This window comes from Melozone crissalis, unplaced genomic scaffold, assembly GCF_028551555.1.
Source record: "Melozone crissalis strain CALT ecotype California unplaced genomic scaffold, PUWL_Pcris_2 ptg000008l_1, whole genome shotgun sequence".
Lineage (NCBI taxonomy): Eukaryota > Metazoa > Chordata > Aves > Passeriformes > Passerellidae > Melozone > Melozone crissalis.
The window spans coordinates 12775995-12790059 of NW_026535786.1; the positions used below are offsets into that span (position 1 = coordinate 12775995).

The window sequence follows — 14065 nt, forward strand, 5'->3', positions numbered from 1 at the left end:
TGCATTTCCACTTCTGTGCTGAGATTTGCAGGCACATGGAGGACAGGGGGTGATTGGAGACAGCCAGCACAACTTCAGCAAAGCCTTCACCTCCTGATCTGTGGGATCAGCTCAGTCTGGGGCTGAGTACACTGGGAGCAGGCCAGGAACTGGGGACAGTGCTGGATGACAAACTGGACATGACCCAGCACGCTGAGTTTGCAGCCTGGAAAGCCCAGCCTATCCTGGGCTGCCAAAGGTGTGCTCAGCTGGTCAAGGCAAGGGGTTCCTACCCTGTTATCCCCTATGGTGAGATCCCACCTGGAGTACTGCGTGCAGCTCTGCAGGGTTTTATTGAGGCCTTTGAAACCTAGAGAGGGGAGATTTCAATTGGACATTTGGCAGCATTTTTTTGTGACGTGGGTGATGAGTCATTGGCACAGGTTACCCAGAGAAGCCGTGGCTGATCCATCCCTCAAAGACCTCAAGGCCTGGCTGGACACAGCTTTGAGCAACCTGGTCTAGTGGAAAATCTCCCAGCTCATGGCAGGAAGTTGCAACTAGATGGTGTTTAAGAGCTCTCCCAGCCAAAATCATTCTGTCATTTTGTGATTCTAGGATGTGCAAATCCACAATACAGTCCACCTTGCTGTGGTTTCAGGTCCCATTTCCTCTTTTTACATCTACAGTACCTCTTTTTCCAGCAGCACTTACAAATTTTGAATATCAGCACAATGACTCTGTATGGCTCCAAGTCCTAGCAAAATGCTGTGCCTTGCAAGGCTGGCTAAGGAGGAAATCTACCCTATCCTACTGTGCAGGGCTGTGTAGGCAGAAGTCTCTGCTAAAGCATTAGCATGTTTACAGCTCAGGCTGGATGGTTTATGGTTGTGGCATGGAAGGGTAGAAGAACAGTGCCTTTCTAGCTGCTTCTCAGGCATGCAGTGGATGATGCCTGAATGTTGTGATGGACAGTGGAAGACCACCACATTTATGGTGCTCTGGAGTGGATTCTGCAATGGAAATAAATAAATATGCAAGAACATCCTTGTTGATGGTCTTTCCTTGTTTCTGACACTGTGACCTGAAAATTCTTGCAATGTCTCTTAGGGTGTAACATATAAGCATAAAGTCTGGTTCAAACTGGTCCAGTCCAGTTCAAACTGGTCCAGATCGGTTTTCCTTTGGGGGTATCTCTACTGTGAAGAAGGCCATGGAATAGGGAAGTCCCTTACAGAATAAATCTTTCTGTCAGTAATTCTCAGCAAGATTTAAAGTCTCTGTCACTTTCTGCCTGATTTAATTCTTTGATCAATTTTAATGAAAAACTCTCTTCATAAAGTTATACATACAAATTACTTGGGAATTATTTGTTGGGTATTTATAAATTCCATTTCCCCAGTGACACACTTCCCTCCCAATTCACCAGCAGCTCTTACCTGCTCTCTTGTCAAATGTAATCTCCTCCACTGAAGGCTATAGTCCTTCTCCACCTTTACTTCATCTTCTGATTACTGAAAAACTTACTAGAATCCTTTGCTATTAAAAAAAAAACCCAAAAAAATAAAACAAAATAAAACAAAACAAAACAAAAAACAAAAACAAACAAAAAACCACTTGGCAATAGCAGATGTAAACGTTCCGGAAACCACCCCATCCATATCCCCCCCTGAACCTTTCCTTTGCTGTTCTGTAGGATTGCACTCCTCCCAGGGGCAGGGGTAGCTGTGCCTATCACATCCCAAGCACAGTGTATGGACTCCTGGAACAATTGAGGCTGGAAGGAACCTCCAGGGCTTTTCTACTTTGAGCTGTTACTCATGACAGGACAGAGAATGGGCAGATATTGCCCCATGCTGGTGATGAAGCCAGGCAGAGACAGCAGTGTGGGACAGCAGGGTTTGTTACTGCGCTGCTGTGAAAATATTTCCAGCAGGGGGCTGAGGGAACAGGAAGCCTTGGGAAAGTGGCCAGGGCTGTGTCAGTGGGTGAGAACAGGAGGAGAGAGGCTGCAGGAAGGCACAGGCAGCTGAGAGGGACACTGAGCCTCAGCACAGGGAACACAGCTTCAGCTGGGCATGGCAGCCACAGACACACAGACACACAGACACACAGACAGACAGAACTGTCCTCAGGGACCATCCAAAGGGCCCTTGGCAAGCTCCAGCACTGGCACCATGAGCATCTCATGAGATTCAAAGTGGCCAAGTACAGCTTCTGTCTGTGACCAGGGCAAGGAAATGAGGGCACACAACAGGCCAGCACAGAGGGAGAGGAACCCTGCAGGGCAGAGCTGCCATGGGACAGCTGCCACAGTGCCCAGCTCAGGGCTGCAGCTCTCATCAGGCACTGCTGCAGGAGGGCTGAGACTCTGCTCGTCCAGCTGAACTTGCACAGGACTCACCAGATCCTGATCTACCCTTGTCATTCCTCATTCCTTATCAGGCTATTGCAGGTGTGAAAAAACAAGGCAGGTTTTACCATTAGGACTAAAGAATTGAAATTATTGAAAACATTCTGCTTATGATGAGATTTAGGGCAGTAGAAGACTGCATCATTGCTACAATCACTGCCTTGAGATACAACCAACCATGTGATAGCCAGGTACAATCTGCAGGTGAGAGTTTGGCCAGGATCAGCAATGATCTACATGCTCACCACGTAGATCAAGACATGTAGAGTCAAGCCTGATCCCACTGTTATTGAGCAGGTAAACCAGAAGGAAACACAATTCTGCAGGAGACATCCAGGAAAAAGTTTTGGAAGTGACTGTGGGGACCATTCTCTGGATATACAGAGACATCCCAGCATGGAAGAGCAATATTTATCTATTCCAAAGATGCACAAAACAGACCCACTGCTGATTGCAAAGCATTCTTTAATGGCAGCAACAGAAAATGGATTACAGACCCTTCAGCACACAACACTCACCCAAGCTGGTGTTGCCTACAAAATGACTAAGGGGGGAGATCCAAGGATGGGGCACCCACATCTTCTCTAGAGAAACTCTTCCAGTGCCTCAGCACTCTCACAGTGAAGAATTCTTTCGAAAGGTCTAGCCTAAACCTACGCTCTTTCATCTTGAAAGGCCGCACTAAAAAGTCTCTGCCCTTCTGTGTAGGACGTTCTCCAGCCCTCTGACCATTGTCATGGCCTAGCTCTTGATCTGCTGTAACAGGTCTGTGTCTCTCTTGTTCAGGAAACCCCAGGGTTTCATGCAGAGCTCCAGGTAGAGTCTCACCTCAGCAGATCAGAAGGGAAGGATCATCTCCCTCATCCTGCCAACTACACTTTCTGCAGCCCAGGACACATTTGGCTTTCTAGGTGGCAAGTGTCAGGTCACGTCCAGTCTTTCATCCACCGGTGTTCTCAGTTCCTTCTCCACAGGGCTGCCCTCAGCCCATTCATCCCTCAGCCTACGCTGCCCCTGGTGATTGCTCTGACATCCAGTTGCAGGGCCTTGCATTCAGTCTTGCAGAAATTTATGGGATGCACATCGGGCCATTGCTCAGGCTTCTCGAGGTCCTGCTTAACAATCCCTTCCTTCCAGCATGGCAGCACACCACTCAGCTTGGTGTCACCTGCAAACTCGCTGAGGGTGCACCTGCCCCCATGGCTGTGACATCAGGGAAGGCATTGGAGAGCACTGGCGGCAGAACAGACCCTTGGGGGTCACCATTTGTTCATGGCTTCCATTGATCCTGATCAAGTTTCTCAGGAACTCACTGTGTGAATGACAGCACAGGCATTTAGGTGCCAGCAGCACAGCACTTCTGCTCCAAGAGATGGTACTTCCTCAAGGGAGAAGAGACCTAGGAAGATTTCTACTCTTTTGTCAGAGTATTCACCTGCTCACTTAACTTGCTCAGTTAGGGTGATTCAGCAAGGAGATGTGTTAACAATTAAGTAACTCAAACTGCTTCCTGCTTCTCATTTTCTGGATTTGTAGGTACATGAAAGACAGGAAAGTGATTTGTGATTTACACAGCTTCAGCACAGGAAAGTCCAGTTCAAATAACCTACTGGCTTTTTACGATGGTGTGGCTATTTCAGTGGAAAAGGGAAGGGCTACAGATGTCGTCTGGCTGGATTTCTGCAAGGCCGTTGACATGGTCCCCACAACTTCCTTCTTTCTAAATTGGAAGCACAGAGATTTGATGGGGAGACTGTTCACTGGACTGGGCTTTGAGGCCATATAAAAAACAAAACCAAGTTACCTCCAGGGAAGGGAGTTCCTTATAGGAACAACCAGCTGCACACATTTCACTCTGTCACATTTATTTTCTTGATGACCTCTACAGACCCCTGAAGGAAAGTCTCTCATTACTGCTTTTGTCAGCAACAGGCTTTGCTTTTTTTGAGATTTGATTTACAGGGATGGAGTATCTCATTTGAGCTTTGCTGTAGGATTGCTCTGATTAACACAGAGTCAATAAGGCACTGCCAAAAAAGCACAGCAGCATAAGGGGGAGGAATACTCCGACAAGGAAACCAAGAAAAAATTAAAAGAAGCATCAGGAACTGAATTGAAAGTGGGGCAGTCCTGTTGTTGGGTAAAGGGAAGATGTGTTTGAAGATGCATTTGGGGAAAAAAATAAGTAGCTTCAGCCCTGCTTGCCACAATGGCTTTTCAGTGTTGGATACATTAAAAGATGCTGTAAATTCATGCTGTGGGAATTCCAGTAGCAGATGAAATGAGTAGGGAAGAAAGCCACAATAAAATCTTGCAAACTTGCAAACAGCAAGTTTGAGAGTTTTGTACTTGGAGAAGAGCTTGAGTTTCCCCCAGGGAATGTTAAATCATCTTGCCAAAAACCCATGGGTTAAGGCATGTGCAGCAGAACATCCTGTCTGCTGGTGTCCTGCACTCCTCTGATGGAGGCTGCCTGGGCAATGGAGCTGCCCTGCAGGTGCAGAGTCACAGTGGCTCATTCACAAAGCTGACCCAAAGGAGCTGCACCAGAGCCCTGAAACACAGAAACAAGCACAGCATCATTAAGAAATGACAGAAGTGGTTCATGTGTAACATCACCATTTACTGAGCATACAAGATATGACCTTGAGCCCACATTTTATATTCCGTGTTTACCCAAACACGCCTGAACCTGTTCTAAGGATGTTTCTGATCAAGCCAAGAAAAGTTTAGTCTGTTTATATATCACCTCTCTGTCACACCCATATTGTCTTATCTTTCATGTTCAGACATCTATTTTTGGAATGCCACAAGCCTTCCTTATACTGCATTCTCTTCAAATGTCCATTTGCACTGTGGATTAATAATCCCATCTGTGAAGGTTTTTTGCTGACTGTTGATTTTGCAAGCAGTTGTTGTTTTACTCTTTTTAATACCATGTGTGTCGCAGACATCTTTTGTGAAAATCCTTTTCTTTAGGATTTTTTCCCTTCTGAGAAGCTGAGGCCTCAGAAACAAAATGTAAACAATGGTTATCTGCTGCTGTGGAATGCATCAGGCTTGTCTGTGATTGGGCCATCTTGAATGTTTACAATTAATGGCCAAGCACAGACCAGATAGCTTGGACTCTCTGTCTGAGCCACAGATCTTTGTTATTCATTCTTTTCTATTCTTAGCTAGTCTTCTGAAAAAACCTTTCCTTCTATTCTTTTTAGTATAGTTATAATGTAATATATATGTCATAATATAATAAATCGGGCCTTCTGAACATAGAGTCAACATTCTCCTCTCTCCCCTCATCCAAGAACCCTTGTGACCACTGTCACACGTGTAATTTAGCATGGTTTGGGACTTCCACGTACAGTTTATTCCTGGATTGGCAGGTAGAGGTGACAATGCTTTAGTCTTTACTGTGCAAAAGTATTTCACAGTGTTCTTTTATAGGGATAAACCTCATGTGAGAAGTACAGTAGGGAATGCCACAGTTGCTGATGTCTCCTCCTGGGAGGCCTCCTAAAATCTGCCATGAGGGTGAGGGGTGAGGATGACCATGAAAAGTGATTCCAAAGTGATTCCAAGGGTACTGCTAACTGAGCAGCATAGAACTTGCCAGCTGGTCTGCACTGCCCTGCACCCCAAGGGCAACTAGACCACCTCTTCACAGTCCCCAAAGTGAAGAAAATCCCCTCTCTGGTGGCCAGGAGAGACAGAGCCAGACAGGAATGTCCACTGATTAAAATCAGAGTAACAGCAGCTTTGGGAGGCAATGTAATATTTTCTTTGCTCAAAATAAACAGAGGGGAAGCTCAGAGAAATCTGCCTCAGGGACCTCCTGGCTGTAAGGAACTTCTCAGTTACATATGCCAAGAAAATAAGAGAATACCTTCTTTCCTCTCAAAGAAATGGGGGTTTTCAAAACCGAAATGTCATTAAGTGTATTTCCTAGGAAATATAACTAAAGACATCCAAAATAATCCCTCTCCTATTAACAGTGCCTGTGTAACATCATTATCATGCTGAGATTCTGAAAGGGATATCTCAGACCTGACCAAGGCACTTCAATAATACTTCCAAAATAATTTCTCCTACAAACTCCTTTGGGCAGAAGATGACATTTTCCAGTTGAGTTGCCACTATAAAACACATGTTCTAGAGTAGGAAGAATGCCAGATGCTCTTGGAATTGAATTGGGAAATCCCACTTTGGTGAACAGAGCAAGGAAACCTGAAACTGGCTGCAAAGCAGTAAAAGAAGTGCCCCAAAACACATGGATTCTAGGCCATCCCCATTGCACCTGCCCACCTGAGCCAAGCAGAGGAGCACAAGTGGCTGACACGTCAGCACAGCCTGCAGTGCTTATTTCTAAGTGGGACAAAGCCCAGCAGTTGATAGCACAGCGTGTTCAGGGCTTCATGTGCAGATTGTGCAGTTTTTCAACAATCAGCTGCACAGAGCTGATCCTGTCCTTCATTTTTCACCAACAATGCTGTACTCTCCCTCCTCAAGCACCAGAGTAACTGGCCTGTAGAGTTTGGGTGCTCATAAGCCCATGGAAATGGAAATAGCTTCACTCTTTTTGTTCCAGCCACAAGCTTGTAGTCGTCCCAGTTGCCTGCCTGTGTGGACTGACACACCAGGGCTTCTGCAAGAACACTGGGCAGAAAAACAAGGCCAAGTGGAGTGTGATGCCCACTCCCCACTAATAAACAAGAAGGAAGAACTGGTGGCAAATGTTTTGTGGAGATAAACAAAACTCCACAACTTTTGTGAAAGTTGTAAAGCCGGTGTGTTTATTACAGCACTGGACGCATGTGGGAATTGTTCCCTTAAAATGACATGTGTACCTCTGGGAACTTCAGGTCTCTTTTTATCTCTCTCTCAAATACATATGCATACAATTTCACAATAGATTGATACATATTCATTTTTACGAATTTTGCGTGACATTTACCGCTAGTTCTTTTTTATCAGAAAGAATTCCTAGGTCAGGTTGACCTGCTCTCACAGCAGTCTCTCTGTCTCTCTCTATCACCTTCTGTCTCCCTCTCCCTTATCTCTGCCCTTCACTGAAGCAGTTTCTCTGAGCCTAGGCTTTTGCAGTCAGACAACACAGCAAGCTACATACTTAAAGATGTACATTCCACCTAAACCAAAATGGATTTCTACCCTGGAAAATTTCCACTCTGCCTCACAATGGATGTAGAGAAGACTGAGGTACTCAGTGTGTTCCTCGCCTCAGTCTTCACTGGAAGTCAGGTTTCCAACATCTCTGGAGTTGCTGAAGCTGCAGGTAGTGACTGGGGGAGAGAAGTCCCTCTCACTGTAGGTGAAGAGCAGGTTTGAGACCACCTGATGAAGCTGAATAGACACAAGTGTATGGGACTGGATGACATGCATCCCAGGGTCCTGAGGGAACTGGCTGGTGTTGTTGCCAAGCCACCCTCCATCATTTGAAGAGTCATGGCCTTCAGGTGAAATTCTTCATGAATGGAAGAAGGGAAATATCACCCTCCCCTTTTAAAAAGGGGAGAAAGGAAGATCTGGGGAACTACAGACCAGTGAGCCTTGCCTCTATGCCTGTGAAGATCATGGAGCAGATCCCCATGGAAGCAATTCTAAGGCACATGCAAGACAAGAAGGTGATCCAAGACAGCCAACATGGTTTTACTAAGGGCAGATTATGCCTGACCAATCTGGTGGCCATCTGGGGTGGAGGGATTGCAGCCATCAACAAGGGGAAACCCAACCAATATCACTCACATACCTCGACTTCCTTAAGAACTTTGACATGGTCCCACATGGCATCCTTGTCTCCAAACTGAGATACACAGGTTTGAAGAGTGCACTATTTGGGATATTTGGGAAATATCCACACAGCCAGAGAGTTGTGGTCAGTGGCTCTATGTCCAGAAGCAGACCTGGTGTCCATCAGGGCTCTGTTCTGGGACCAGTGCTTTTTAAGATCTTTGTCAATGACACCCTCAGCAAGTTTGCAGATGACACAAAGCTGAGGGGTGCAGCTGACACAACAAAAGGATGGGATCCCATCCAGAGGAACATGGACAAATTTGAGAAGTGATTCCATACTCACCTCATGAAGTTCAACAAGCCCAAGTGCAAGGTGCTGCACCTGGGTTGGGGCAATCCCAGACATGGGAGCACAAACATGGGAGATGGTCATGGGCTGGGAGCACCTCTCCTATGAAGACAGGTTGGGAAATCTGGGGTTGTTCATCCTAGAGAAAGGAAAGCTCCAGGGAGACCTCATTGCAGCCTTCCAGCTCTTGGAGGGTGCTTTATAAAAAAAGAGCAGGAGCAGTTTTTTAAGTGGGCAAGTAGTAATAAGATGAGAATGGAATGGTTTTGAATTAAAATAGCAGAGACTTAGGAATTAGATCTTATGAAAAAGTTCTTTACTATGAAGATGATGAGGCTCTGAAACAGGCTGTTTAGAGAGGTTGTGGATTTCCTGTTCCTGGAAGTATTCAAGGTCAGGCTGGATGGGACTTTGAGCAACCTGGTGTAGTAGAAGGTGTCATTGCCCATGGCAGGAGGGTTGGAATGATCTTTAAGGCACCTCCCAACCTCAGACTTCGTAGGATTCTAGGATTTTATGATCAATGCCTAAAGATACATGGGGTAGTTAAAGACTGGGTACAGGTGAAAGTTGGCTTAGCAATAATTTAATCACAGCAATAATTAAAATGGTTACCAAGCTCTTTAGTCTGGTTGCAATGTTTCTGGACAGTGAAACTGTAAGGAGATAAAATTCTGCAGGACAGATCCATGAAAAATATTTGCAAGTGACTACACAAAACATTCTCTGGATACACAGAGACATCTCTCCATGAAAGTGAAATATTTATGTACACTAAAAACTGCATAAAATAAATCCACTGCTGATTGCAAAAGATCCTTTATTGGCACCAACACAAAATGGATTACAGACATTGGCAGAGGCCGTTTGTGGGGCAGGAGAGCTCTCCCTTTCGGTGGTCCTGTGACACTGGGGAAAAAGTGACACAAGCAGAGGCAGATATCTGGGTGTCAAATTTCTTGCCGGGGCTGCATCTTTTCTCAGCGCTGCGGGATTTGCATTCTAGCAGCCACAGCCAGGGCGCAGGGGGCGCAGGAAGGAAAGCTTGTCGTTGAACTTGATTGCCTTGTAATTTGGAAGGTGCTCGTGCTCTCGTGCAATGTATTGAAATCCACTTCCATCACCATGCTCACACAGCAGCCAGACACCTTTCTGAACTTTGTGTGAAGATGTGGTGTTATCGTCATGTCCCCTGGTCAGATTGGTTGCTTCTCTTATTATTCTGCTCTTCCCTTGATAATCAGCGTGCTCATAGAGAGTGATCTGGGGATTGTGCAGATTTTCAGTGATCACCTGCAGAGAGCTGATCCTGTCATTCATCTTTTTGCCAACAAAGTCATGATCTCCCTCCTCAAGTACCAGTAACTGTCCCTTATAGTCTGCATGCTGATAAGCCACCCAAGGATGGCCGATTACTCTCACTGAGGAGATACAATCATTCCAATCTGCATCTTTTAGGTTGGCAATGTTGGTGTGGAATTCTTTGGACATACCCTGGAAGTTGGCATGCTCATAAACAATGATTTTCCCCATCTCTGCAAGGCTTCTGGGGTTTGGATTTTCTGCTGTTGGAGGGCAGCCTACAGAAAATGAAAACAGAAAACAAGCAACGCTTGTAAGAGGCCTTTACACACCAGACATGAAATGCTGGAAACCAGAGGGGACAAAAGGTAAAAAGGAAATGTAAAACAATTTTAGCAGAAGATAACAATAGCAGCAGCTGGGAAAGAGTGAGGGCACAACACAGAATTTGGAAGAATTTCAATTTGGAAGAAAAAAGTAAAATGAGATTTGTATACACCACAATAGTCCAGTTTCATTTAATACGTATACATGCAAGGCACGCCTGAGCATTTTGTTTAACATCTTATTGATGTACCCTAAATAATAACAAACTAAAATATACAACTCATGATAAATCTTTCTGTTGATAATTGATGCTGCAGTTGAGAAATATTTTAGAAGCTGGCACTCTGTTTAGAGTAGGTTTCCTGGGCCACATAGAAAGCAATATAAAAGTAGTGAGACATGCAACTAATTTCTAAAAGGAAGTTAATTTTTTACACAAAATTGGGGGGGAAACCTATCTTTTAAGGGCAGAAATGAACTTTAAATTCACTGAAACACCTTATTTCTCTTTTTATATGGAATTTTACTGAAATCAAGAGATTCCTTCTCTTGACATACACTGAGAAGCAATCAAGTTCTAAGCATCAGCTCTTCAAATCAGACTAAATTTCAGGTTTTAAATGTCTTTTCCTAACACTGCTACCAATACACATATCTAATTCCCCACAGTTAAAAAGCCACAGTGTTTGCTAGCAACAGCTGCAGGAATAGTAATGAGCAGTCAGTTATGATAACAGCTCCCTCTCTCTAAATCATGTAACAGTTACTGAAGCAAAGATTTACATTTCAGGGGAAATAAATGGGACTAAAAAAGCCATTCCTCTAGCTGATTCTGAGAAGGGATGGGAAAAGACTGATATCCCCAGTAAGATTGAAAGCCTCAGTAATACGGTAACATGCAGTAGCATGTAAGACATGTGCATCATAATTTAAAAACATGAATCACTTAAACCTCACTTTTTTAGAAAAAAAAACTTCATGTGATTAAAACCATGTATTTCTTCACAGTTATAAAAGCATATATGGAGGCTGAGAGGACCTGAGCTTGGACTCACTGACTGATTAGTGCCTAGTGATTAGGCACTACTATAATTACTTTCTACCTGTAGAAAAAGAATGAATAATGACCCATTTAATTTTGCTGATACAACATAAAGATCCCATGACCAAGATAAATTTGTAGAATATTTCCACTTTCACCTCTGAGAATTGTGTATCAGTGGCCCCCTCCAGCCTGTCCCTGGGTGAGGTTTGTCTCTCCTGCAGCAGCCATCCATCTCCTCATGCCCTGAGAGATGGCTTCAGTCTCTGCACACGCACGCAGCAGAGCCTCACGGCTGTGCTGCAGCTCTCAGCCCAGCACTAAAGCCTCCTGCCCTTGCCCTGCACTTTACAGCAGCTGCCCAAGAAGCCCTTCCAGCTCTCCTGTGCCAAGGGTGCCTCTTACCTTGCTGTCAGCTGCAGGGCTGCGAGAGCTGAGGGCAATTCCTCCAGTGCAGGGCTGTGGTTTGGGAAGGGCATCTCACCTGTCTGCCTTTATAGCTGGCTCAGAAGTCTTGTGAAACACGTCAGCCAACAGAACTGAGAAATGGTCAATAAGTGAACAAAAATCATTAACTATTTTATTTCAATTTTGATCTTTCTACAACCAGTCATGTTATTGCTTGGGGTCAAAAGTCTCTTGAAGCATAAACCCTTGATAAAACCTTAGAACTTTGGTTCTTGTTTGTCCTTCTCCTCAAGAAGCACTTTAATCACAGTAATAAAAATGTATCAAAGTACCTTGTGACGCACAGACTGTAGAATTTTTCTGCCTCTTGCAAATTTTTCTTTACCTGTGAAGCAAATATAATAATCAATGTTGATTTTCGAAAGGATTTTGGTGGGACATGTCCACTTGACAGAGGGGGTATTTAGGTAGTGTTTCATTAAATTCTCTTCCTCTTTCTCACCTATGTAGCCACTTCAGCAGCTGCAGGGAGGCAGAGCCGCTAAAGCAGGGCCAGGAGGCTCTGGCAGAGCTGCAGTGGCAATATTTTTCTTTCTTTTCTTCTCTTTTCAGGTTCACTCTGTAATATATTTTCAGACAGGTTCATTGGCTAGCATGTCAGAAAGCTGTTCTGCTGCTGGAGAAAGCAATAGGATCTTCATTAGTTCACCTGAGGTACCCCTGCTCTGTCAGGTAGGAAGTAACTGGAGAAGATGGGGAGCTGGGAAGGGAGATAGCTCATCCCTGCAAAACAAGCAGCCTGCACACCAGATCCAGCCAAATCCTCATGCTGTATCTCTTTCACTGGTCCTTGGCTGAGCCCATCATGTGCCAGATCACTAAAGTAAGACAGCATAAAAACCCTTGAGGCTTTGTGGGTTTTTCCATGTGGTCCATTGTTTTGCTGCTCTGCAGAGGTTGGAAGCAGAGCAATTGGAATTCGTAAATTTAAATTTGGGGGTTTTGAAGAGAAACAGGCCCTCACTTTATAGCGACAGCTAGATGAGAAGTCCCTTTTCTGAACAGGCAAATCACACCTTTAGGACATGTTTTTGTGTGTTGCAGTAACCTCAGCCTACAGTTCAGTGCTGCTGGAAAGGGGAATACCCCATTCCACTCCTGAACCATTGTGTCCACTGTCTGATAAAGAGAATGGAGGAAGAATGAGCACACCAATGTAAGGAATGCTTGAAAGAGGGACTAAAACAGCCTAGAATAGGATGATTTACACTGCCATTGAACAACATTCATTCTTCTTAGCTTGCTAATATGTTTTACCCATTAAATTATTATTTGTGTTTCTGAAAAAAACCCAAATAATGTGTAATGACATAATTAATAATGAATTAAACATTCCCATCTTTCCTAGAACCTGCAGACTCAGAAAGCACCTTTGACCAAATGTATGAGCCACGAAGGCATCACAAAGCCCAAGTCTGTGTGTATCTCAGCTGTGGTACAGAGTAGTTTACATTTCTCAATTTTACATTTCAGCCAACAGTGGAAACTCCTCAGCCATGCACATACTCCCTGCAGAGCACCAAAGCTGGCAGTGGGGCTTTTTGTGGCTTTGAGGAAAATCAAAAGGCAATGTATGATGGAATGCTCCATGATGGAATCCTTTGCCATGTTTTTTGTGCTACTGCAAAAGCGTGGTAAAGGATCTCTGTACTCCCAGGTTCACAGAAAGCAATGAGTTCCTGGTTGTCATTGACCATCTGCCCTAGTGTTATTGGATTGAAAACTAAATGGCATCTAATGTCGTTAATCTCACCTATATGGTGCTTTATGCACAAGGAAGTCAGTCACTGAACAATGCAGAGCACCACAGGGTGGGGCTGAGGGGTTGATATTGGAAAAATTTATGGAGTTTTCTTTGTGGGTTGGGTTTGTTTGCTTTTATTCCTTATGGATCGCAGAATGGTTTGGGTTGAAAGAGACCTTTAAGATCATTCCAAGCCCCCTGGCATGGGCAGGGACACCTTCCACTAGATCAGGTGCCCAAAGTCCCATCCAACCTTGCCTTGAACTATTCCAGGAATAGGGAATTGCCAGCTCCTCTGGGAAATCTGTTCCTGTGCCTTACTACCCTCACAGTAAAGAATTTTTCCTAATATCTAAACTACGCCTGCCCTCTTTAACCTTGAACTCATTCCCCATTCTCTCCCACTGTGTGCCCTTGTTGAAAAATCCCTCTCCAGCTCTCTTTTAGCCCCTTTGGATACTGGAAGGCCACAATAAGGTCAACCCACAGCCTTCTCCAGGCTGAACAACCACAGCTCTCCCAATCTTTCCTCACAGGAGAGGTGCTCTAGCCCTCTGATCAGCTTCATGTCTCTCCTCTGAACTCATTCCAGCTGGTCCATGGCCTGAGACTTGTGCTGAGCTCCCCAGAGCTGGACACAACACCTCGGGTGGAGCAAATTTATGGGAAACAATGTTTCCTAAAATTCCTCTT

General features: G+C 44.7%; 1 protein-coding gene across 1 annotated transcript; it reads right to left on the reverse strand.

Moving 5' to 3' along the window:
- Nucleotides 1–9491: 9491 nt before the first annotated feature.
- LOC128933233 (epidermal differentiation-specific protein-like) lies at nt 9492–10022 on the reverse strand. Its single transcript, XM_054270157.1, has one exon. It carries the CDS (start codon nt 10020–10022, stop codon nt 9492–9494), a length of 531 nt encoding a protein of 176 aa, XP_054126132.1.
- Nucleotides 10023–14065: the final 4043 nt, after the last annotated feature.

Bases quoted from the DNA above. Each gene is read 5' to 3' on its own strand.
- LOC128933233 (XM_054270157.1), bottom strand. From the start codon at position 10,022: ATGGGGAAAATCATTGTTTATGAGCATGCCAACTTCCAGGGTATGTCC.